Genomic DNA, 23,635 nt, shown 5'->3' on the forward strand with positions numbered 1-23,635 from the left:
TTTGTCAGTGGCCAGGTGGCACGGATAAATCACAAGAAAAATTCTTTAGATAGTTTCTAGCAAAGCAGTTGTGAAACTGTTGTTGGAGGTGAAGGGAAATGGCTGTTCTGTTCCTTCTTTTCATGCTGCCTCTTTCCCCAGGCCCTTTGTAGAATCAAGAGCAGCAGCTCATGGAATTAATATGTATCAGGAAATTGGATTTCAGAAGGACAGCCAGGGAGAGTACAAAGCATCCCAGTGTATCCACATGGACTGTCTAAGGTACCAAATGCTGCTCCTCTACTCTATAACTGTGTCTTTATTTCTTGAATTTGTATAAAATACCTGCACTTGTATTTGAATACGGTCCTCCTGCCTTGTTGGAAGCCTTCATGTTTCACACCTCCCTAGGCTGGTGTGATAGTCCATTTCATGTCCTACTTTCCCTTGGCACTCTACGTACTGCAGAAGCTGCTAAGCCTTCCCTGTGAAGGGCTGTCAGGGCTGACTCTCTCCCTGCAGCCTGCTGGTGGCTGTCCTTTGGTGTTTGAGGTCAGGTTTGGGGGAGTGAAAAAGGGTGGGATAAGATCAAGCCACTGGAGTAGGGAAAGGACTATATCCTAACCCAACCCCCACTACAGCTAGAAGAGGAAAGACACTTTGTGGGTGCATGGGGCAGAGAGAAGTTGGGGGGTTTGTGTGGGTGTCCTCCACTGGAGCAGTGTCTGGACTTTGGAGAGTGGCTGGCTGTCCTTGCAGTCCTGGTAGTGTCTCCTCCAGTGGCTAAATGTTTAACTTAGAGCCAGTGAGGGAGCTGGAATGTGGTAATTCTGAGCAGTGATGATGGTACGGATAGCGGGGTTTGTCCTGGTTGGGATTTAAGTGCATTGGTAGAAATGCAGGATATCTGAAGCTGAGCAGCCTCTTACTCATCTGTGCTTGGATGCTCAGCTCTCGGCTGTCCTTGGTGAGAGGTCCCTTTTGCAACTGAGGTCCTGTTTGCAAGCCTGAACCCCTTTTTGAAGGGCAGGGCTGGTTTCTTTGCACGAACTGGTATTTTCATGGTTCTGTCCAGGTGGGTGAAGAGAGACAGTTACCTCCCAGTGGGAAGTCACAACCTGAAAGCAGCAGCTAAAGCAAAACTGGGTTATGATCCAGTGGAGCTGGACCCTGAAGAGATGTGCCGGATGGCTATGGAGGAGCCTCAGGTATTCCCTCCGAGTGCTGTATCTCCTCTGAGCAATTGGAAAGCAAGCCTAGAGCAACTGCAATATGATTGTATTGTTAAAGTGTTACAAAATGTTTTTGCTTAATGCAGTGGGTTTTGCGAAATTAACTGCCTGCCTCCCCAGTTGCCAATGCCTTAGAAGCAGTTAAGCTTGTGGGGAGAAAGGGATTTCTTTGAAGTGTTTCTAGCACTGGCATTGAGCTGTGTATTTTCTGTATTTATTTACATCAAGGCAAAGTGGCAGGCACCACCTAAATCGGAAATGTCACAAAGAGCCATGACTTGCTGGAGGGACAAGGAATAGGTTTAGCACTCAAGGTGTCGTGGGCAGGGGATTTCTGCTGGAGCAGCCTCCTGATTCCCATATGAGCGGTGTATGTGCCATGAGCTTACCCTCCCCATTTCTTCTCATACAAAGCTGACGTATCATGGTGTAATTAGAGCTAGAGCAGGATGTCCTCTGAAGCAAACAGATTATTCTTTACTACCTAGGATATGTAGAAATGCACCTTTCCCTTCTTCCTGCCGATAACAATCGTGTCCAGCAGGAAGCAATGAAAGATTGTCATTGAGCTACTCCATCACGTGTGGTTGGGATTAATTTGCCTCATACCCTTCCCCAACAGACCCTGGCCACCTATTCGGTGTCTGATGCAGTTGCCACCTATTACATGTATATGAAGTATGTGCATCCGTTCATTTTTGCTTTGTGTACCATCATTCCCATGGAGCCTGACGAGGTGGGTGCACTCCTGAAATGACGATTTCTTTGCTGGGTGAAGAGCCACATCTCCCACACCACATGGCTAAGCCATGGACCCGACTCCCACTGCCTGGGCACTTTCCCATCTGTGTCAGGGAGGAGGATGGATTTGGAAGCTGCTCCTTTCTCTCCATAGCCCCAGTGTGTTTTGAGAGATGGGTCTAAGAACAAGAGACCTGAGGGTCCACAGTAAAGGCTGGAGCAAGAATGTATGGTTGGTGCTACATGCTCAGCCAGGATTACTTGTAGTCATGCAAAGCTGGGTCTCCTTCATGGCTGTTGTCAGCTGTTGGGAGGATGTGCTAAGCATGTAGGAAATGTCCCTCTCTAACCATCTGGTTTAGCTTACAAAAGGCACTTGACAGTGGAGTAGCATCAGGAGATGATGGCAGCAGGGGTCTGGAGGTCTTTGCACTGTCCATTTGGAGACAATGCAAAGACTGGAGGTCTTTGCCTGCTCTCCTCCCAGCCGACACAAAGGAGTCTGTGTTGGTTTCTCACTTGCTCCCATCACATTTGCCATGGGCTGCAGTACTATCTGCTGCATGGTCGCACGTGTGTCACCAGCTGAAACAGTCTGGCTTGCTGATGTGGCTGTAAGACCCATCCGGTCCCACCAGTGGTGGTACAGCACTGCTTGATGAATCGAATTTGGGTTGGAAAGGACCTTCAGAGATCGCCTAGTCCAGCTCCCCGCCACAGGCAGGGACACCTCCCCCCAGCCCAGGCTGCTCCCAGCCCCGTCCAGCCTGGCCTTGAGCCCAGCCAGGGATGGGGCACCCACAGCTGCCCTGGGCAGCCTGTCCCAGCGCCTCGTCACACTCTGTGTAAAACATTTCTTCCTTATATCTAAATCTACTCTTCTTGAGTTTAAAACCAGCTTTGATGTCTCTCCTTCAGGTGTTAAGAAAAGGATCTGGGACGCTGTGTGAGGCACTGCTGATGGTTCAGGCCTACCATGCCAACATAATCTTCCCTAACAAGCAGGAGCAGGAATTCAACAAACTTACAGAAGATGGCCATGTGCTGGACTCGGAGACATATGTGGGAGGTCACGTGGAAGCACTGGAATCTGGGGTCTTCCGCAGTGACATCCCCTGCCGCTTCAAAATGGTAAGGGGCCAATGCAGCCAACTACTGTCCTCACGGAATGTGGCAGTGAGGAATAACATTCTGCTGGTGTTAACATCTCCCGCGTGTCCCTGCTGGGCTTGGGCAGACCTTGAGCACCTGGAGCTGCATGGAGCTGGGCTGGGGAGGATGTGGAGGAGGCCTCCAAGTGGCTGTCTGTGCTTCACTGGGAGAGCAGGTGTCATATGTGTCACATACTGAAAGCAAGCCAGACCTTGTTGACAGCAAGGGAGACTAGCGAAGTGGAGGTTTTGAGCCAGTGGTTCTTGAAGGAAAATATGCCTCTGTCCCCTGTCTTGTCCTCCCTCTGTCCTTCCACCCAAACTAAGCTTCTTCTGAACCCTTTCTGGGAGTCTTTCATCTCTTTCTGGTTCATGCTGCTGTCTCTGCAACCTCCCCCTTGCCCTGCTTCACTGCTATCTTGCGTTCATGGACTCTTTTAAGTTTTCAGATGTGGTTTCACTCTCTGCTGTGAGATGCGTCACACTTAGTGTGAGACGCTTTGGTGGATGGTGGATATGATCTAGTGAATGATCATGGGGGAGCACATACTGGGTGTATAAAAGGATCTAGACTAAGTCTGATTCTTAGGACCCTTGCACCAGCCAGCATGCAGCCGTGAGAGGTGCAGCACTACCAAACACAAATGCAACTGGCTGCTCATTAGCTGCCCTCATCTCTTCCTTTTGTTGCTTTTTTTTTAAATCTGACCTGGTGTCGGTGGTCTCAGCCCTGCCTGTGTCTCAGTATGATGCCCTATGCTGAAGGGCTGTGCTTAGACCTCCTCAAGTCAGGCAGAGACATGAGCAGCAGGGCAGGAGCTGCCCGCCTGCAGCTGGGGATGGCTGCCCATGGTCTCGGTACCATTCCCATGCCCCTGCAGAATCCTGCTGCCTTTGACTTCCTGGTGCAGCGTGTGGAGAAGACGCTGCGGCACGCCATCGAGGAGGAGGAGCGTTTGCCGTTGGATCAAGTCACCAACTTCCAGGAGGTACATTGCCTGTGGCATGGCTGGGCTTGGCAGGGAGGGCTGAGTTGCAGCTTTAAAGTGCCTGTTCATCTTCATTTTGTGCTCTACTGAGAGAGACCAAGAAGCTTATCTATGGGCACCTGCAGAGTAGATGGTGTTAAGGGATGTTGTAAGCAGCCCTAGCCAGGACACCCCTGCCCAGGTGCTGGAGCCCACCCCGGGGATGCAGGTTCTCTGTCCTGGTTGAGGGATGCGGTTCCTGCTTTCCCCTTTGCATGCTCAACCAGGAGCAAAGCTGTGAGACAGGATTTAGTGAGAAGACAGACCCCTCAGATATCCCAAATACTTATGTTCCTCTCATTCACGACTTCTTAATGGCTACAAAGCGCAGGTCACCCCTCTCCAAAGCTGAGCCTGGAGTTTCTTGGGGGGCATCATCAGTTAGTGACTGAGGACTTCCTGTCTTTGCTGTTGTCTCCTTTAACCCATTTGTACTGAAAAGGCCCTTGATCCGAGTAACCTTTAGGAAGTAGTTGCTCTCACCTTTCACAGGTAAAGCCTACCTTGGAGGTCCAAAACCAAACCTAAAGTACTGGTTGGTGATCAAGGAGTCCTTCCTTAATGCTGCTCCTCTGGTCCTTTAAATCCTTCCCCAGAGTCTGTCCCTGTCCAGGAGTAAAGGACCAAATTCAACAATTATTTGACTTTTTGTCTTGCCACAGGTTTGTGATGAAATCAAGGTCAAACTGAATTCCCTGAAGGATGTTCCGAACAGAATTGAGTGTCCCCTTATCTACCATCTAGATGTGGGGGCCATGTACCCCAACATCATTCTGACCAACAGGCTGCAAGTGGGTAACATCAACCTCATCTCTCCTAATTTGTCTTTCAGATGACCTTAGTGATCCCTCTGATTGGATCCCCTTAGCAGCGAGGCCTGAACTTTTGGCTCAGGGCAGAGGGATCCTATAAGGCTGGGTGCGAAATTCACTCAGGCTGCCGTGATGCCAGCTGTGCTGAGGCTGAGCTATTGTTTTTGTGGGTGTTGTGTTCCTGAAAGGTTCTGGAAAGGAGTGCTCACCGAGTACCATCTCTGATGTTTATGTCTATGCTCTAGTGCCACCCAGCACCTGTGCTGGCATGAGTTGTCATTTGGAGAGCTGTCCCCTCTAACACCTTTGTGTCTCTTGCTCATGTCTAGCCCTCAGCTGTGGTGGATGAGGCCACATGTGCTGCCTGTGACTTCAACAAACCAGGTGCCAACTGTCAGCGCCGGATGACTTGGCAGTGGAGAGGAGAGTTCAGTAAGTACAGTAAGGACCGTGCAGTCCAGCCTACAAAGTTGGAGACTAATTCCTGCTTCTCCCTTGGGAAACTGATGGCTGCCCTCCTCCACAGTGCCTGCCAGCCGCAGTGAGTATCACCGCATCCAGCAGCAGCTGGAGTCGGAGAAGTTCCCCCCCCTGTCCCCTGAGGGAGCACCCCGCGCCTTCCACGAGCTCTCCCGGGAAGAACAGGCCAAATATGAGAAAAAGCGGCTGGCAGGTAAAAAAAAAAATAAATAATAATCAAGCTCATGATCTGGAGCAGTTTTGCAACCTAGACTGAGTGGTGCTTACCATTGATTACCTCTCTTACAGCTGTGGGGTGGGTTCAGGCTGGGTCTGCTCTCAGGCAGCCCTTCTCAAGGATGCTGGCAGGCTCCTGTGTGCTTCCCAAAGAGAGGTCAGGCACTGGTGCCTGTGTCAGTTTTTCTCCTTTTGTCTGTTGAGAGCTGTGGAGCTCTCCTGTTGAGAGCTGAAACGTGAATGACTTCAATTTTTATTTTTTAAATTTTTTTTGGAAGGCTGCTAGTTTAAGCCTGTTAATGAAAGGGAAACATAACGTTATCCCATCACCTGGCGTGCTGCTCTTCAGCAGAACCATCTAGCTGGCTGGGGGCAGAGCCTGGGTTTGTGGATGGGCCATATATGCATCATGAGTTTTTCCCCCACCTGTCCCTGTTTCTCCATAAGGAGGTACTGTTTTCCTCTGTGCTGGTGCCTTCCTTCCGCTCCCTTTGGAGCAGGACCATCTCCCTGCTTACCTGTGCCTGATGCTTAGATGTCTCCCTGTTCATACTGTGCCCGTCCTTGAGAAGCTCCCTCTGCCTTTTCCCTTGACTAGATTACTGCCGCAAGGCGTACAAGAAGATCCATGTCACCAAGGTGGAGGAACGAGTCACCACCATCTGCCAGCGAGAGAACTCTTTCTATGTGGACACAGTACGAGCTTTCAGGGACCGCCGCTACGAGTTCAAGGGGCTGCACAAGGTAGCAAGCTCAGTCTCTGGTTTAACTTGTCTTGCTAAGGCTGGGGACCTCTTATCTCTCTCCCAAGATCCAAGCCCTAAAGGATTGCTCTATTCAGCCTTCGTCTTTGAGAAGTACGTGGTGGAGCTCCTGACAGCTGTGGCTGCTTGCTGCTGAGTCTGTAGTGGCTGCTGCCATGGCATTTACTGCCTCTGTGGTGCTGTCAGAAACAAAGCTGCATCTCCAGTTTTCACTGGGTTTAGCAAATCCTCATCTAGTCTCTGTTGTGATATATCTGATCTGGCTGGGTTCAGTCTAGACCTGGCTTCTCAGCTTGTCTCTTCATGTAGGAAGAAAGGCCTAGACCTTGCGTTAAGGAACAGTTGATTCCAGGAGGATGTTCTAGTTCTCTGCTGATTTAGGTTCATGCTAGAGGAGACCAGGGCACGTTATTCTTGGAGTGTGTTGGAGGCAATGACAAGGCCCTAGGACTCTGGTGGAGTTAATTAACGAGCCATTTGCTTTGTGGTTACTCACCGATGCCTCTTCTGCCATGAATCATGGAGCTGGCCAAGAGGCTTTTTCTGCACAGGTGGTTTTGCTGTTTAGCCAGAACATCGTGGGCTGCTGCAGGCAGCCTGTTCAGTTCTGGCCTGTGCACATGGCGCAGCACGGCTGGTGCAGACAGGCAGCGCTGCTGGTGCTGATTGAACTCTGATCACAGTCAGATTACAGTTGGTGCTGCAGGTTCCTCCTACTGCGTGGCAAAGTGCCTCTGGCCAGCTCCTGCTCTGCTGCAAAAGAAAAGGGAATGTTCAGCTCATGCTACTGATCTTTGGCAAAGATACCATTCTAGAGTTGTCATGCTATACTGGGACAGAGAGGGAGCCGGTTGGATACCACCAGTAGTGATGTGTGGGATCATCCTGACTGCCTGTGGCTTGCAGGTGTGGAAGAAGAAACTGTCTGCCGCGGTGGAGACAGGAGATGCCTCTGAAGTGAAGCGCTGCAAGAACATGGAAATCCTGTATGACTCCCTGCAGCTGGCCCACAAGTGCATCCTCAACTCTTTCTATGGCTACGTCATGCGGAAAGGGTGAGTCTCCCCGCTGGGTGATGCTGGGGTCCTCTGGAGAGGACCCTTGGAAACTGGGATTGTTCTAGGGAGACTGTCACTTGCTGCTTCTGCTTCTGCAGCACCAGGATGAAGGTGAGTGCTGCCTGCAACACTCTTCTCGCTTCTACCGATGACTTCTCATCCTAGAGACTCCTGCCAGACATTAAGTGTTGGGCATAAGTGATGGGAATCCTGTCTGTTAGTGGGTGTCCAGCTTTTCTGAAGCATCATAACTAGGCCAAGGAGAACTATATACGGAGGGCCAGTGTTGATGGTTTTCTTGCCCTTCTTACTCTGAAGGTCCTCCTGCCCTTTCCATAGCTGGGTTTGGGAGGGAGTGCTTCATGCTCTTCATTCCTCTGCTCACAGAGCTCGCTGGTACTCCATGGAAATGGCTGGCATCGTATGCTTCACAGGAGCGAATATCATCACTCAGGCCAGGGAACTGATCGAGCAGATTGGGTGAGTATGTGCTGAGCTGGGGAAGAAAGGTCTGTTTGCATCTGGGACAGATCTGGGAGCACATTGAGCTTTTATCAGTCAATGTTGAAGATTCAGATATGTGGCAGTGGTGTGGTTATTCTGTTGTATCGTGAGGGTTTGCTTTGCAGAAGGGACCAAGTGGATGAAACAGGCTTTTGCCTTTATGTGGGACACAGAGCTGATCCTCACCCATCATACGCTCTCCTGACAGTGACCTTCCTTCTTTAGGAGACCTCTGGAACTGGATACCGATGGGATTTGGTGTGTCCTCCCCAACAGTTTCCCAGAGAACTTTGTCATCAAGTCAACCAATGCCAAGAAGCCAAAGGTGACAATCTCCTACCCAGGTGCCATGCTGAACATCCTGGTGAAGGTGAGCTTTGTACCCATCCCGGCCAGCTCTCAGTCTGGGGAAAAAGGAGGTGGAGGGCTGATGATGGAGGAGGGCCTCTCCCATCTCTGCACCCTGTGTAGTGAGTGGGACGTTGGGGCTGATGGTTCTGCTTGCTGCACAGCTGCTTTCTGCCCCAGAGACCACCTGACAGCAGAGGGAGAGGCTCTGATGTCCCTGCAGCAGAGAGGGTGTGTGTAAGAGGCCAGGGCTGATGCATGCTCACCTGTGCAGGCGGGGAATCCAGACTAGAGCAAGGTCCAAACCCATCCTCTGCTTGCTCCAGGTTCTTTAAGACAAGATAACATAATTTTAGGGTCCAAAGCATTTTTCTTTTCAACAGACAGGTTAGATGTCTTGATTTGAGTCCCAAACTGTGCTGTAGCTTTCAGAGGGGTGGTCAGTGTTCCCTTTTGGGCAGGGTGTGCCCAAGGGGCATCTCCTGGTGTAACCAGCCCAGCTGTTGAGTGAAGCTCTTCTCCTGGGGCTGTGCCCATAGGAAGGCTTCACAAATGATCAGTACCAGGAACTACAGGACCCAGCCTCTCTCACCTATGTCACACGCTCGGAGAACAGCATCTTTTTTGAAGTGGATGGACCATACCTGGCCATGATCCTCCCAGCTTCCAAGGAAGAGGGCAAGAAGCTGAAGAAAAGGTGAGACTTCAAGCTTGAAATATTATCGGTTTCCCCAGGTAACAGATTGAGGGTCTGTTTCCCTTCATGCATGCAGGGCACGTTGGTCCTTGCATCTGGAGCTGGCAACATGCTTGATTTGCTGGCTTTAAATGGGAAGTTCCTTACACTAGATTGTCTTTGAATCCAGTTATACACTTGCCTCCAGTGCCATGCTATGGCAATAAATTCTAGAAGATAACAGCAAACCAACCTTTCTCCAAATTGGTGACCAGACATGATCTCCTTGTTTGGCTCTGAGGTGTGCTGGAGAACTTTGACTTTCCTTCTGAGGACTTCCAATGCTGTTTATATTCAAGTGAATTCATTTAAATTCACCAATTCCTGCCTTCCCAGCTCTCAGGAGTTCACAGACCTCCAGTAATGCTTCTCCTAGATGTTTCCCCTTCTCTGTCTGGAAGAAGGAACAGGTCCTGCCATTATTGTCAATTTACTGGGTGGTTGTACTCAAACTTCACTGATTTCCTCCTAAATGGGAACACAAGCTAGAGCAGTAGCAACCACTAGCTGGAGGGGTGCCCACAGACCTGGGTCTGGCTCCCAGAAATGCTGTCTCTGCCCTCCTGCACCCTCTGTCCTTACAGCCTTGTGCTTAATGCCCCCTTGGATGAGCTTCAGCACCCACCATCTCCTGTCGGTGCCTTTCTGCAGGCAGCGAGTCCCTGCCACAGGAGTTGAGGTCATGCCAAGAGCTGAGCGAGCTCTGTTCTTAGGAATGTTCTCTCGGGGCCCGTTGGTTTCTTTTAGTGTGGGGATGATAGCAAGTACATTTGTTTCTTGGTCACTCTCCAAGCAAAACAGCCTGGAGGTGGCTAGCAGGCACCATGGTCAGTGAAGGAAGAAAAGGCTGTGCTCACAGGAATGTGGTCGGGTGGGAGAAGGGCTGGCTAAGTGATGCGGGCTTGAGTATCCCTTCTCTTCTCTTAGCTGGTGCTCCCATGCATTTTTTCTTGAGATGTACAAATATTTGGGAGAGCTGGGAAATTAAAGGGGAAAAAAAAAAAGGGGGGGGGGGGGGAGCTAAAAGGAGAGAGGGTGTAGTGTTCCTGTAGTCATGTCATGGCTACATCCAGTTTCCTCTGAACTCCTTTGCCAGTGTGTGAGCTGACAAAGTTTCCTCCTTCTCTCTAAACCTCTTCCTAATGTCTTCCTCCATCCATTTCCCCACCTGGGGTCTCGCCTCCCGTCCTTTAATTGCATGCAATAGGGTCATTCTCCCAATGTGTATGGATGAGCTGGGGCACAAGCTGGCATGCTTTTGCAGACCAAGTTGTAAGAGGGGGTAGAGCATCTCTAGATGTTCCAAGATGATCCTAGTGCTGAGCAGTGCAGCTCTGCTGAACGCTCCAGGTGGCAGCATGGTGGCATGGGGAGAAGCATCCTGGCAGGAGGGGCACCAGTGGCATCCTGGAGTATGTGTCCCTTGGTGCAGGCCAGGTTTTGCCCAGGCTCTGTCCCCTAGGTATGCAGTATTCAATGAGGATGGGTCCCTGGCCGAGCTGAAGGGATTTGAGGTGAAGCGCCGGGGCGAGCTCCAGCTGGTGAAGATATTCCAGTCTTCTGTATTTGAAGCCTTTCTCAAAGGCAGCACCCTGGAGGAGGTCTACGCTTCTGTGGCCAAGGTGGCCGATTACTGGCTGGATGTGCTCTACAGCAAGGTAAGCGCAGTTCAGCATGTCTGTGCTCCCAAGGTGGAGCCAGAGAAGAAGCGGCAGAGCTAGTCAGGCACTGTGGGGAGGGTGGACTTCACTTGTGCAGAGTGGTGGTCCGCTGTGCCTCTGATGGCCAATTCCATCATACTCCTGCTGCTTTGGTTCTCTAGGGCTGCCGTCTTTCAGTGCAAGGGCTCTTCGTTCGGGTGTAACTGTGGGTGAGCAGTGTCCTTCTGCAGTTGTCTCCTTAATGGAGCTGGTTTGGTGGCCCTCATACCCCTCGGACACTGGCTGAGGGCATTTGCTGAGGCAGGGAATGACGGAGCCACTTGCCTGGGGAGTGTTTTATGAGAAGCGTGGAGCCATCAGCTATACAATAACTGGGGACAGCAAAGAAAATGTAAGAAACTGGGGGGTGAGAGAGACTGAGAGCGTGGCTGGGTCCTTCCGTTTTGCAGTGACCTTGTACAAGTTCTTGGTGAGCCTAACTTGTGTGTGCTGCATAAAGCAGTGCTGCCACCCCTGTGGCATAAACCGATGCAAGCCTAGGATCCATGCTCTCCCTTCTCAGTAGGTCACGTCATGTCGGCAGCTGCAACAGGGAGCAATTCCCAGGTTCCCCGTAAAGAGCCACATTAGCTGGGTGCAAGCACTCCCCATATCTGACAGCAGCGAGGTTCAATCATTAGGTTCTCACTAGCTTTGTGGTTTTTTCCTCCCTCTCAGGCTGCCAACATGCCTGATTCGGAGCTGTTTGAGCTGATCTCAGAGAACCGGTCTATGTCACGCAAGCTGGAGGACTACGGGGAGCAGAAGTCCACCTCCATCAGTACTGCCAAGCGCCTGGCAGAGTTCCTGGGGGACCAGATGGTGAAGGATGCAGGGCTGAGCTGCCGGTTCATCATTTCCAAGAGACCAGAAGGGTCTCCAGTCACTGAGAGGTAACTCCGTCTTGAAGGGCCCAGGATTTTTGAGTGTGGGTGCAAGCAAAAGGGGAAGGGCAGAGTAGCAGGAGGCGAGTGAGCCAGGGTGGCGTGGCCGAGTAATCACCCGGCTGCCATCTCAGACTGAGCAGGGCTAGTGATGAGTACTGCTGTTACCACCACTGCGTGGTGGCCTCACAGGGCTAGGAAGAGAAGCTTTGGAGGGTCTCTGCAGGCTGGGAGAAGGGATAATGTGCTGCCAGGACCTTGCTCTGGGTGGGTAATAAGTGCTTCACTGCCTTCCCCAGGGCCATCCCTCTTGCCATCTTCCAAGCTGAGCCCAGCGTGCGCAAACACTACCTCCGAAAATGGCTGAAGAGCCCTTCGCTGCAGGACTTCAACATCCGTGCAGTGAGTGGGGCATCCCTGCAGGTGGCCCCTGCTCCAGGACAAGGGCTCATCCCTTCAGGGGCCCAACCAGGGCAGAGGCTACTCATGTTTGTGAAGTGGGGTGCTGGGGGTGGGGGTCCCAGGGAGATGCTGGATCCCGTGTCTAGTGGCCTGCTCAGCTTTCTTTGCTACCTGCTGCTCTGCCCTCTTCACAGATCCTGGACTGGGACTACTACATTGAGAGACTGGGCAGCACCATCCAAAAAATCATTACTATTCCCGCAGCCCTGCAGCAGGTACAGGGATGTGAGGGGGCAGGAGGGCGGCTTTGGTCAGGGGGCTCGGTGTGATTTGGAGATGCTCTCCAGGTAAAGAATCCAGTGCCACGGGTCCGGCACCCAGACTGGCTCCACAAGAAACTCCTGGAGAAGAACGATGTGTACAAACAGAAAAAAATCAACGAACTCTTCACTTCCGAAGGCAAGAGACAGGTAAAGAGGGCAACAGAAATGTGCTGGCTGTGCTGGTGGGGTTCTTCTCCTGCAATCCATGTCCTCCTCCTTTTGTCCTTGCTCCCTCAGGTCCTTGCCAACCAGCCCCCGGAGGGGACGCCCAGCTCACAGGTGGGTGACATAGAGGACTTTGGGGCTGCCAAGACCTGTCAACCACTGGTTCCCATCACAAATAAGCGGAAGCGAGTCCCTGAAGCAGAGGAAAGCCAACAGATGTCTCAGTACCTGGAGATGTCCCAGTCCTGGCGAGAGATCCTGGGTCCACCTCCGCCCCTGGGCACAACCAAGGTAGGTGAAGCAGACTGGGGAGGAGATGTGCAGATGGGGCTGTGCTTGCCCACCCAAGCAACTTGGCTGCTGCCAGGAACAAGATGTGGGTCTGCTGAAACCTTCTGCAGGCACATGGCTCAGGGCTACAAGAAATATGACCAGGAGATGGAGAAATATAACCACTGATGGAGAAAAGGCGGGTGGGGGTGGCTTCACAGCTAGGGCAGGAATGTGATGTGGGGGTGGGGGATGGAGGGCTCAGTTGTATGACATAGTACTGTGGGGCTGGGGAGCCTGTGTTGGTTTCTGGCTCAACTCCTGCATGCTGTCACCCTGCTCAGGACGAGCAGCTGGTCTGGCTGCGTTACCACCAGAAGAAGTGGGAGCTGCAGGCGCGGCAGCGGCGGGAGCGGCGGAAGAAGCAGCGGCTGGAGGACAGTGGGGTGACAGCAGGTGGAGGAGTGGTCCGCGATGCTCTCTCCAAAGGGCTGAGTAGCTACCTGCGTAGGACGGCACGCAGCATCCTGGATTTGCCCTGGCAGATCGTGCAGGTACTGGGGAGGGGACCTACCGCAGAGGACACCCTCGGGGCTTAAGCCCTGAGTTTACACTGTGTGGCCAAACGGTGAAGTTCAAGGACTGCTGACCCCAATGCCACTCTGGTGTTAACCCAGCTGGGGCGGCAAAGCCTCAGGCTCACGCATGTCTGTATGGAGCCCACATGGTCATTCTTGGGGTGAATCTAGGACGTGTGTGTAGATCTGTCAGTGGGGCAGCTCTGGTTCAGCCCGTGGACAGCACTATGCAGTAGTCACAGAACCACAAAAACACCAGCTGAGGTTGGAAGCAGCTGTGGGGTCCATCTGGCTGAACCCCCTGCTCAAGCAGGGCTACCTAGAGCCAGTTGCCCTAGACAGTGTCCAGATGGCTTTTGAGTACGTCCAAGGTATGAGACTCCACAACTTCCCTGGGCAACCTGTGCAAGGGCAGAGGGAACCTCCTGTGTTCGAGTCTGTACCTATGGCCTCTGGTCCTGCCACTGGGCACCAATGACAAGAGCCAGGGTCTGTCCTCTCTGCACCCTCCCTGCAGGTGTTTATGTAGATTATGTAGATTGATGAGATTCGTCCCACCTGAGCTTCCTCTGCTCCAGGCTTTCCTCTTATGAAAAATGCTCCAGTCCCTTCTTCATCTTTGTGACCCTTCACTGAACTCTTCACCATGCCCATGTCCCTCCTGTACTGGGGAGTCTAGCACTGGGCACAGTGTGCCTGTGGTGGACCTAGGATTCCAGTGATGTCTGGAAGCAGCCAACGTACAAACGCAGAGGTAGGGTGATGCCATCCAGGCATTTTCACAAATCCTCGTTACGCATGGCCATCTGATCCCAGCCCCTTGTCACTCACTTCATCTTCCAGAAGGGCCTTCAGAGCTGCAGGCAGCTCTTGTGCAGGCAGGAGCCTGAGGTGGCATGGCTGACTTGGCTGACATCAAGGGTCAGCTTGAGTTGGCTGGGCCAGCCTTAGCCTGGGATAGTAGCAGGACACAGGGACTCCAGCACTGGGATCAATGACTCTTTAAGCTGCCTGCTGTCTTTGTGGCCACCAGTGGCCATATAAATCCACAAAGTGTTCCACAGCTTAGATGTAAGCACTGGCATCGGAGCTCCCTGCTAACTCTTAACTTTGTACCCCCATATCCTGCAGATTGCTGAGACCAGCCAGCCTGGGCTCTTCAGGCTGTGGGCGATAATTGGGAGCAACTTGCACTGCATCAGGCTGAGCATCCCCCGTGTCTTCTACGTCAACCAGCGTGTCCCAAAGCCACAGGAGGGAGCAGCCTATAGGCGGGTGAGGACCTGCCCCTTCTGGAAGGGGAGACAGCCACCTGTGATGAGATAAGGTGTTTCACCTCTGCTGCGAGCAGATACTACAAGCATCTGCCTTGGAAGGCCTCACTCTCCCTCTCCACAGATGTACCTCATCCAGTCCCCCTGCTAAACCCAGCCTGCCCAGAAGGCAGGTTGTGGGAATTTGTTGCATGCATGAGTGTAAACCACTGATTTCCTTAGAAGGGAGCACCAGGAGCTGGGCTGGCTCAGACCCCTGCTCCTTGCAGCCTTTAGAAGTACCCCAGCTCCTGGCAGTGGTGCCGCATGGTGTGACATGCCCTGCTAAGTGTCTCCCTCGCCTTGGCAGGTGAACAGGATCCTGCCACGCTCAAACATCGTTTACAACCTGTATGAATACTCTGTCCCAGAAGACATGTACCAAGAGCACATCAATGAAATCAATGCGGACCTCTCTGCTCCGGACATTGAGGGCGTGTATGAAACACAGGTAACTCTTCCAGGTGCTTGTCTTTAAGGGTTGCTGAGTGGCAGCTCGTTAGCCTGAGTGCCAGTGGTGTGGGAGGATACCTGGCACTTAAAAATTCAACAACTTGGTGAGATACCAAGAATCAAAGACCCTGCACAGCAGAGTACTGGGGAATATACTCACGTTTGCATGGGCAGAGATACTGCGTATCAGCATGTGGCTTAAGGCATGTCAGGGAAAGGGGGGGCGGTTTATTTGGAGTCAGTAAATTTGGGGGAAGGCAGGGATTTAAGCAGAAAGAGTGATCTTCCTCCAAACCAAAGCTGCACCATGCTGCTGGTGTTTGAACCAGAAAAGATAAGGGATATTTAGAGTATAGATAGGGGAAAACCCAACATGTGTGGAGTCATACCTAGATCGGGGTGCCCTGTCCCCTAAAATGAAGTTATAAAAGCTTTAGAAAGAAGAACAGGATAAAACTTGAAAGTTTGGGAAGAGCAAGAACAACCTAAACAAAGTTCAGCACGAAGCAATGAAGCCAAAATTAAATTTACCAGGGCTGTTAATGCTGAAACCCTGAAAATGAGAGTGGGAAACTGGAGTACCTGCTTCTAATGAGGACACTGGTTTGTTCAGCAGCTCAGAAAATCCTGGTGACAGGAATTTAATCAAGATGACATTGTAGTGCCAGGATCTGACATACATGGAAGTAGCGGAGTAGGTTGCACACCATTTTAAGAGTGGAGCTATATGTTAAAGGAAGCATGACAAGTAAATTCACTACTGAATTGAAACTTAAAATTATTATGGATCAAAAGTCTTTGCCTAAGTGGGACAAGCTTCGTGTGAATGGTGCTGCTATTAGCTACAAAATGCCTTCTGAGATGCAAGAGGCTGCAAAGGCAAAAATAACATAAAGTTGGAAGACCAGCTGCCAAAGTTAGTGGTATAACCTGGGAAGTGTTACAGTGGGGCATGGTGAAAGAAACCCTTTTTAGCACTTTACTGCTTTTAGAAAATGTGGATAAATGCCCAAAATTTATTTCAAACTACTCTGCCAAAGTGACATGTACACCAATTCATCATACCTGCAGGAGATCTTCTGGTAGGAAACCCAAGTCCTCTCCACTACCATAGTGTTTAGCAAGTGGGGCTAAGTAAAATCCAGCAGCAGCTAGCTAAGAGGAAATTAAAATTATCAACTGAAGTAAAACAAGGAGCATGAAGATATTTTAAACCTGTAAAAGGGAGCAAGATGATTGAGGGGCTGCAGCATGTCTTGCCGGGGGAGGCTGAGCAAGCTGGGGCTGTTTGCTATGGAGGGGAAGATGCTCAGGGTCTCTTGATGGGAGGAATAAAGAAGCGGAGCCAGACTCTTCTTGGTGGTGCACAGGGAAGGAATGGCAGGCAGTAGGCACAAACTGAAATGTGTGAAACTGTGTAAGCATCAGAAAAAACTTCTGCGATGGTGGTCAGGCAGGTAGCCCAGAAGGAGATACAGAGAACCCAGATGGACACAGACCTGGGCAAGGAAAGACCTGTCTTGATCTTTAAACATCTGCAGTGCAATTCTGAACACAGTCTCCAAAAAATGTAGTGGGATTAACAGAGGAGAATGGTGAGGAGGATGCGAGGATGGGAACAGCTTCCTTGCAGGGGTGGGGCTTAAGGACATGGGAATGCTTTGGCTTGCTAAAGAGATCTGAAAATGGGGGGTGTACTCTAAGGGGTCCATAAAGTCAAAACTGGCATGAGGGAAGCGTGATTAGGTGAGGAGCGTTTATGGCTTCTTACAGCAAGTCATTCAGGTGCCTTCAGCAGTGGAGTTTGCAGCTGTAGGGTTAATTAAACAGGGCAAATCAGTGGTGGATCTCCCTCTGTGCCAATTATTTGGTGGTTCAGGTGAAGGTTTTGTCTCAAAGGAGAGCCAAAACGCAAGTTGCGGATCTGTGAGATTGCCCAGATATCCACACATCCTCCAAAGTACCTGCTGCTGCCCTTGATGGTGGGATCCGAAGCTAGGTAGGAATGCAGGTGAATTAAGAAGCCTGTTCTGTGTCTCCAGCACTGACAAGGGTGATAATACCAAACTCATGCTGGAGGCACCTCTGGTATGTCCTACCTGTGGCTTTTAAGCTGTGTCATTCTAGGCTTGAAACACCCAAAAGGACTTTGGTAGCGGAATGTTGTTCCACCATGTCTCTCCCCGTTGTTACAGGTGCCACTCCTCCTCCGTGCCCTGATCCACTTGGGCTGTGTGTGCACAGTCAGCAGGCAGCTGGTTGGGCACCTGGCAGGGCGAGAGACTGAAACTTTTGACATTGAGCACCTGGAGATGCGCTCACTGGCCCAATTCACTTACCTGGAGCCAGGTGAGGCACCCTGGGAGAGATGCTCCTGGCACACCTGGGACCTGGTGCCCACGGGTACTACTGACACTCTATGCTGTGTCCCTCTAGGGAGTATTCGTCACATCTACCTCTACCACAGCTTCCAGGGCAGCAAGGCACTCTTGGGTCTCTTCATCCCCTCGCAGCGCAAGGCTGCTGTCTTTGTGATGGACAAGGTAAGGTGGGACTCCAGAGGCTGGGGGACTTGGGGGTACTGGTGGATGAAAAGCCAGACATGACCCGGCAGGGTTTGCTGGCAGCCCAGAAAACCACCCGTGTCCTGGGCTGCATCCCCAGCAGCGTGGCCAGCAGGGCGAGGGAGGGGATGCTGCCCCTCTGCTCTGCTCTCGTGAGACCCCGCCTGCAGCGCTGCACCCAGCTCTGGGGTCCCCATCACAGGAAGGACGTGGACCTGTTAGAGGACGGACACCTCCTGTGAGGACAGGCTGAGAGATTTGGGGTTGTCCAGCCTGGAGAAGAGAAGGCTCCGGGGAGACCTTAGAGCAGCCTGCCAGTGCCTGATGGGGGCTTATGAGAAAGATGGGGACAGACTTTTTAGTAGGGGCTGTAGCAATCTGACATGGGTTAATGGTTTTAAACTAAAAGAGGGTGTAGGTTCAGGTGAGATAAAAAGAAGAAATGTTCTACTGTGAGATAGTGGAACACTGGCACAGGTTGCCCAGGGAGGTTGTAGGTGTCCCATCCCTGGAAGGGCTCAAGGCCAGGCCGGACGGGGGGAGCTGTGAGCAGCCTGATCTAGTTGCAGATGTTCCTGCTCGTTGCAGGGGGTTGGACTAGATGGCCTTTAAAGGTCCCTTCCGACCCAAACCATCCTATGATTCTACCCTGGGGGTCAGGCAGCAGGAGATTTCTCCACGCATCGCACATCCCTGCTGCAGTTTGGCAGGACTAGTGGAAGGCATCACATGATATACAGAGGGGAGAGGACTGCGCAGGCTGGGGTCCCTCTCCCCCAGCTCCAACCTGGTCCCCCTTGGGTGCAGGTGCGCAGCAACCAGATGCCGAATCTCACCACCCTGTTCTCAGCGGAGCGCAGTGCACTGCTGGAAAAGGTGGGTGAAGAGCTGCTGCCCCCAGACAAGCACACCTTTGAAGTGCGTGCCGAGACCGACCCCAAGGCCATCTACAGAGCCATCCAGCGGCTGCTGCTGGGCTACAAGGTGAGATGAAGGCGTGAGGAAGATCCCCATGGGACCTTGTCCACGCAGGCATGTGGGAAGGGGAGAATGCTGTGGAAGGCACTGGTGCACCATTTCCTACAGTGCCTGTATGTAGCTGCTGGCCCGAAGGTCAAGGTTAGAAGTGGGTGTTGCTCAAGGGCTTTGCCTTGCTTGGGCTGGCTTGCCTAGGGTAGTGCCAGCAGTGAGGTTACCTCAGCATCTCCCCTCATCCCTGTGCTCAGCTGGAGAGTTGGTTGCATGGAGGTGGGTGCTTCAGGAGTGCTGGGTTGTGCTGTCCCCACCATGGGGACCTGCTGTTGGGGACAGGGTGCCTGGCACTGCCGGTTTCCTGCTGAGCAGAGACACTCGCTGGAGAAGTGCACCAGGACATGTCCTCCTTCATGCAGGACGAGCGCCGGGGCCCCACACTGGTTGCTGTGCAGTCTAACTGGGACCTGAAACGGCTGGCAAGTGGAATCCCCATCATCAAGGAGTTCCCTCTGGTCCCCATCCGGCTGGTAGATGACATCAACTACTCGGTCCTGGACTGGCAGCGCCATGCTGCCCGCCGCATGATCCGCCACTACCTCAACCTGGACACCTGCCTCTCCCAGGCTTTCGAGATGAGCAGGTGCCTGGGGTGGCCACGTTTCCCTGGGGCTGCTGTGCCCTTGGTGGGACCACAGGAGGCTGCCTCATTCCTGGAGAGGACAGATGGGGGCCCCTGTCTTTGCAGCAGCGCTAAGCCCGATGACCGTTTGCCTGTCTGTGCCCCAGGTACTACCACATCCCCGTTGGGAACCTCCCTGATGACATCTCTACCTTTGGCTCTGACCTGTTCTTCTCACGCCACCTTCGTCGTCACAACCACTTGCTGTGGCTGTCGCCCACGGCCCGCCCGGACCTGGGGGGTAAGGAGGCTGATGACAACCGCCTAGTCATGGAGTTTGATGAAAGAGCCTCCGTGGAGATAAACAACCCTGGCTGCTACTCCACAGGTGAGGAGGAAGTAGGGTGGTAGCACTGAGTAGGGGCAGAGCTGGATCCTGCTCTGCAAGCCCTGTGGAGGGATGGATGCAGTCTCTAAAGAGTCTCTGTATTGACAGTGGTCCCCAGCAGCTTTAAAGTTGCAGCAGTGATGTGGGCAAGGGGCACGTCCTGTGGGCAGGGAGGTCTCACCTGCAGTTGTGTGCAGGCACCTGAATACACGCTTTTTCCCAGTTCATGGCCACGGACAGCAACACAAAGACCACCTGCAGTGTGTCAGCCCAAGGACAGACTAGCTCAGCTGGTAATACCTGGTTGACCCTAGGACAGGTCTCTCTCAAAGGGAGAAGCAGCTTGAGTGGTAGTCAGTTCTTCTGAGCTCCTCTGCTGCAGCTTCCAGAAAAAAACCCAGAGGGTTAGTAGATCTTGTTGAAAGACAAGTGCTGGTCAACACAGTCTAACCTGTGACAGCATCTCCCCACTTGCTACAGCAACACCTATAGATTACCCTTATAACTGTGAAAAGCGCTTCTGGCAGAGGGGCAGGGAGGATGTCCTCGTTTGTTGTTTGCCCTGCCTGCTGAGAGGTTGTGTTTGCTGTTAGTGTGTCTGGAGCTGGACATCCAGAGCCTGGCTGTAAACACAGTGTTGCAGTCCCACCACATAAATGACATGGAAGGAGGCTCCAGCATGAGCATCAGCTTTGACGTGATTCAGCAGGCATCCCTAGAAGACATGGTGACAGGGAACCAAGCTGCCAACATCCCAGCTAGCTATGATGAAACTGCCCTGTGCTCCAACACATTCAGGTATGGCTCTAGAAGCTATCAGGAGATGGAACACCTGGTCTCCATCCTGGCAGGTCCTTTTCCAGGGTCCTGTCTCTCATTCCCTCCAGACTTATGCTAGCAATGGGGCTTGTGGAGTGCTCCCAAGTATAAATTCAGATCTCGAGGGCAGGGCAGGCATCTTCTCCAACAGGCTTTTGAAGATCCTGGGCTCAGAACTGCTTGGTGGCTCAGCCAGCAGATGTACAGGGATGTTGGTGAAGACTTTGTCCTTTCTTGTTTCTCCTTTCTTCATGCTCCACCAGGTTACAGAGGCACATATTTACCCTGTGGCTCGTGGGCCAAGGGCTCACATGTCTCTGCTCTGGCAGAGTTCCTGCTCTGGATCCTCCAGCATACTGAAAACATGTTCCTGTCTGGAAGGGGGAAAGGGTTGCTCATGGCTGGTGGGGTGACGCTGGTTGCTGCTCCCTGGCAGGATCCTGAAGAGCATGGTGGTGAGCTGGGTGAAGGAGATCACGCAATATCACAACATCTATGCAGACAACCAGGTCATCCACTTTTACCGCTGGCTCCGCTCTCCTTCTTCCCTGCTGTATGACCCTGCGCTGCACCGCACACTCCACAACATGATGAAGAAGCTTTTCCTGCAGTAAGTGAGACCTGGAGCATGCCAGGCTGGTCAACACGGAAGGGACAGGTGTGGCATTAGTGACCAGGGTGCTGTTGGCACCCACAATCACTCTCTGCCACAGCCTCCAGAGAGGCGGGCGGTAGGCTGGGCCTCCCATACTGTTTGGTGAGCTCCTGTGCATGCCATCACTGATATGCATGACGCCTGACTGGGCTGGATCAGCGTGTCCTCCAGAGGTTGCATCTGCTCCTCGGTCTTTGCTTTCCTGCCTGCTGACTCGTGCTATTGTGCCCTGCCCGCAGGCTGGTGGCTGAGTTCAAGCGTCTGGGCTCCTCGGTGGTTTATGCCAACTTCAACCGGATCATTCTGTGCACCAAGAAACGGCGCATCGAGGATGCCATCAGCTACATGGAGTACATCATCAACAGGTGGGATGTGCTTGCCTAGCTCGGCCTGGAGGTGAAGGCTTTCAGATGATGGAGCTGAGGCGGGGCTTGGGGCCAGGAAGGAAGATGCTGATTTTTTTGCCTTCTGATGTGCCTCAGCACTGAACTGATGGTTTTTTTTTTTTTTCTTTGGTGAAGCTACTGAAGGGACAAAGCTTCCCAGTTTTCTTGCTGTCATGCCTGGAGTAGGGAACTGTCCCTTAGCTGTCCTCTATAGCTAATATTCCAAGAATACCCATAGGATTCAATCCAGAAGAGACCTTCAAGAGAATCTGAGGTGCCCAGCACCTCATCCCCTAGCTGGCTCTCGGCATCCCAGCCGTGGTGCAGGCACTAGAATAGGGACCCAAGATTCCTTGGGCATGGCTTCCCCTGGGGTGCCCAACAGTGGATGGGAGAGGGGAACCCCCTTTCTCCTTGCCAGCCACCTCCTTCCCAGGCTGTTCCACAGAGAAGGCTCCGAACTACTAGGGACAATGCCAGCGCTGTGGCTGACTGCAGTCTCTTTCCTCCAGCATCCATTCCAAAGAGATCTTCCACTCCCTGACCATCTCCTTCTCCCGCTGCTGGGAGTTCCTGCTCTGGATGGATCCAGCAAATTATGGAGGTATCAAAGGAAAAGTGAATTCTTGCATCCACTATGGGGAGGTAAGAGACAGAAAGCGGTCAGTCCTCCCAGAAGCAGGGTGCTGGGGGCTGAGCTGAGTAGGGAGGTGCTGGCTGGGCATGAGGAACTACTGTGATGTCACTGGCTCCTCCAGAAGGACACCAGCAAGAGGCAAGCATCGGAGGAAGAAGACAGCGAGGAAGAGGAAGAGGTGGCAGTGGAGGAAGAAGAGGAGGAAGGGGAGCCGAACGTGGAAGAGCAGCTGGAGAACAGCTGGAACATTGCACAGTTCCTGCCCCAGGCTGCCTCCTGCCAGAGCTACTTCCTGATGATCGTGTCAGGTGAGCTGTCCCAGCGAGGGGACAAGGGGATGGGGTTGCTCGTGCCTCCCTGGTGCCAGGGAGAGCCTGCAGCAAGGTGGCTGCTGGTGTGAGCTGGAGCTGGAGCCTTGCCTGTTTCTCCCCAGCCTACACTGTGGCTGTGTACCACAGCATGAAGGAGGAGCTGCGACGCAATGCCCCTGGGAGCACCCCCATCAAGAGGAGGAGCACCAGCCAGGTGTCCCAGGAGGCACTGGGGGAGATGGGGGCCATGCCTGGTGAGTGCTGAACCATGGGGGTAGTCCTGGTGCTGGCAGAGCCACTCACCTTACTGTCCCGATATGCCATCATACGGCTGAAGCACTGTCTTCTCTGTCTCTCTAGGCATGATCGCTTTCTCACAGGACTACGTGGCCAATGAGCTCACCCAGAGCTTCTTTACCATCACCCAGAAGATCCAGAAGAAGATGGCTGGTTCTCGTAACACCAGTAAGCCATCAGACTTGTTCCCGGTGCTGCCTGGCTCCTACTTGCCACTCAACAATCCAGCTCTGGAGTTCATCAAATATGTTTGCAAGGTCAGCATGGTGGGCCAGGCCCCCTTTCTAAGGGTTTGCAGCCAGGGCTCAAATTCTGGTCCTTGGCTATGGCTCAGATTTGCCACGGCTTCCATCCAGGAGTGATCTACAACCAGTTTGTCTTGCCCATCCATATGAGGTCACGAGGATATGAGCTGTCCCAGTGAGGACACTCTCCTCTGCTGGTAGGCTCATCTGGCTCTTATTCTTGTAGGTCCTATCCCTGGATGCCAACATAACCAACCAGGTGAACAAACTGCGCCGGGACCTGCTGCGCCTCATCGAGGTGGGCGAGTTCTCGGAGGAAGCCCAGTTTCGGGACCCTTGCCGCTCCTATGTACTCCCTGAAGTTATCTGCAGGAACTGCAACTTCTGCAGGGACTTGGACCTGTGCAAGGACCCTGCCGTCTCCCAGGTGCAGCCTCTTTTCGTGGGGACACCAGAGGCCCCAGCATGGCAATGCTGGGGGCTGGTCAGTCACATTCCCCATCTTCTCAACACCAGAGTTGCAGCTCTGCTTGCTGCTGGTGATCAGCTTCACCTAAAGGCTGTCTTCTGTTCACCTCCTTTTCTAGCAGCTCAGGTCTGAG

The 23,635-nt window shown here is 52.7% G+C and overlaps 1 protein-coding gene across 1 annotated transcript in view; it reads left to right on the forward strand.

Moving 5' to 3' along the window:
• The window catches only part of POLE (DNA polymerase epsilon, catalytic subunit), a 29,423-nt gene that overhangs the window by 4,756 nt on the left and 1,032 nt on the right, over positions 1-23,635 (forward strand). Inside the window, exons 11-45 of the mRNA XM_040583770.1 lie at positions 142-261; positions 1,055-1,187; positions 1,834-1,947; positions 2,871-3,083; positions 3,985-4,092; positions 4,794-4,922; positions 5,273-5,375; positions 5,470-5,616; positions 6,238-6,383; positions 7,310-7,458; positions 7,849-7,941; positions 8,191-8,335; positions 8,853-9,010; positions 10,512-10,707; positions 11,428-11,642; positions 11,933-12,035; positions 12,230-12,310; positions 12,383-12,505; positions 12,596-12,814; positions 13,138-13,347; positions 14,503-14,646; positions 14,995-15,135; positions 17,333-17,486; positions 17,574-17,680; positions 18,509-18,685; positions 19,093-19,316; positions 19,463-19,683; positions 20,277-20,481; positions 20,939-21,112; positions 21,397-21,522; positions 22,056-22,188; positions 22,302-22,488; positions 22,614-22,745; positions 22,852-23,045; positions 23,260-23,460. Of these exons, the coding sequence (XP_040439704.1) occupies positions 142-261; positions 1,055-1,187; positions 1,834-1,947; positions 2,871-3,083; positions 3,985-4,092; positions 4,794-4,922; positions 5,273-5,375; positions 5,470-5,616; positions 6,238-6,383; positions 7,310-7,458; positions 7,849-7,941; positions 8,191-8,335; positions 8,853-9,010; positions 10,512-10,707; positions 11,428-11,642; positions 11,933-12,035; positions 12,230-12,310; positions 12,383-12,505; positions 12,596-12,814; positions 13,138-13,347; positions 14,503-14,646; positions 14,995-15,135; positions 17,333-17,486; positions 17,574-17,680; positions 18,509-18,685; positions 19,093-19,316; positions 19,463-19,683; positions 20,277-20,481; positions 20,939-21,112; positions 21,397-21,522; positions 22,056-22,188; positions 22,302-22,488; positions 22,614-22,745; positions 22,852-23,045; positions 23,260-23,460 (5,425 nt within the window). The remainder of the gene's footprint in view (positions 1-141; positions 262-1,054; positions 1,188-1,833; positions 1,948-2,870; positions 3,084-3,984; positions 4,093-4,793; positions 4,923-5,272; positions 5,376-5,469; positions 5,617-6,237; positions 6,384-7,309; positions 7,459-7,848; positions 7,942-8,190; positions 8,336-8,852; positions 9,011-10,511; positions 10,708-11,427; positions 11,643-11,932; positions 12,036-12,229; positions 12,311-12,382; positions 12,506-12,595; positions 12,815-13,137; positions 13,348-14,502; positions 14,647-14,994; positions 15,136-17,332; positions 17,487-17,573; positions 17,681-18,508; positions 18,686-19,092; positions 19,317-19,462; positions 19,684-20,276; positions 20,482-20,938; positions 21,113-21,396; positions 21,523-22,055; positions 22,189-22,301; positions 22,489-22,613; positions 22,746-22,851; positions 23,046-23,259; positions 23,461-23,635) is intronic.

This window comes from Falco naumanni, chromosome 1 (genome assembly GCF_017639655.2).
Source record: "Falco naumanni isolate bFalNau1 chromosome 1, bFalNau1.pat, whole genome shotgun sequence".
NCBI classification, from domain to species: Eukaryota; Metazoa; Chordata; class Aves; order Falconiformes; family Falconidae; genus Falco; species Falco naumanni.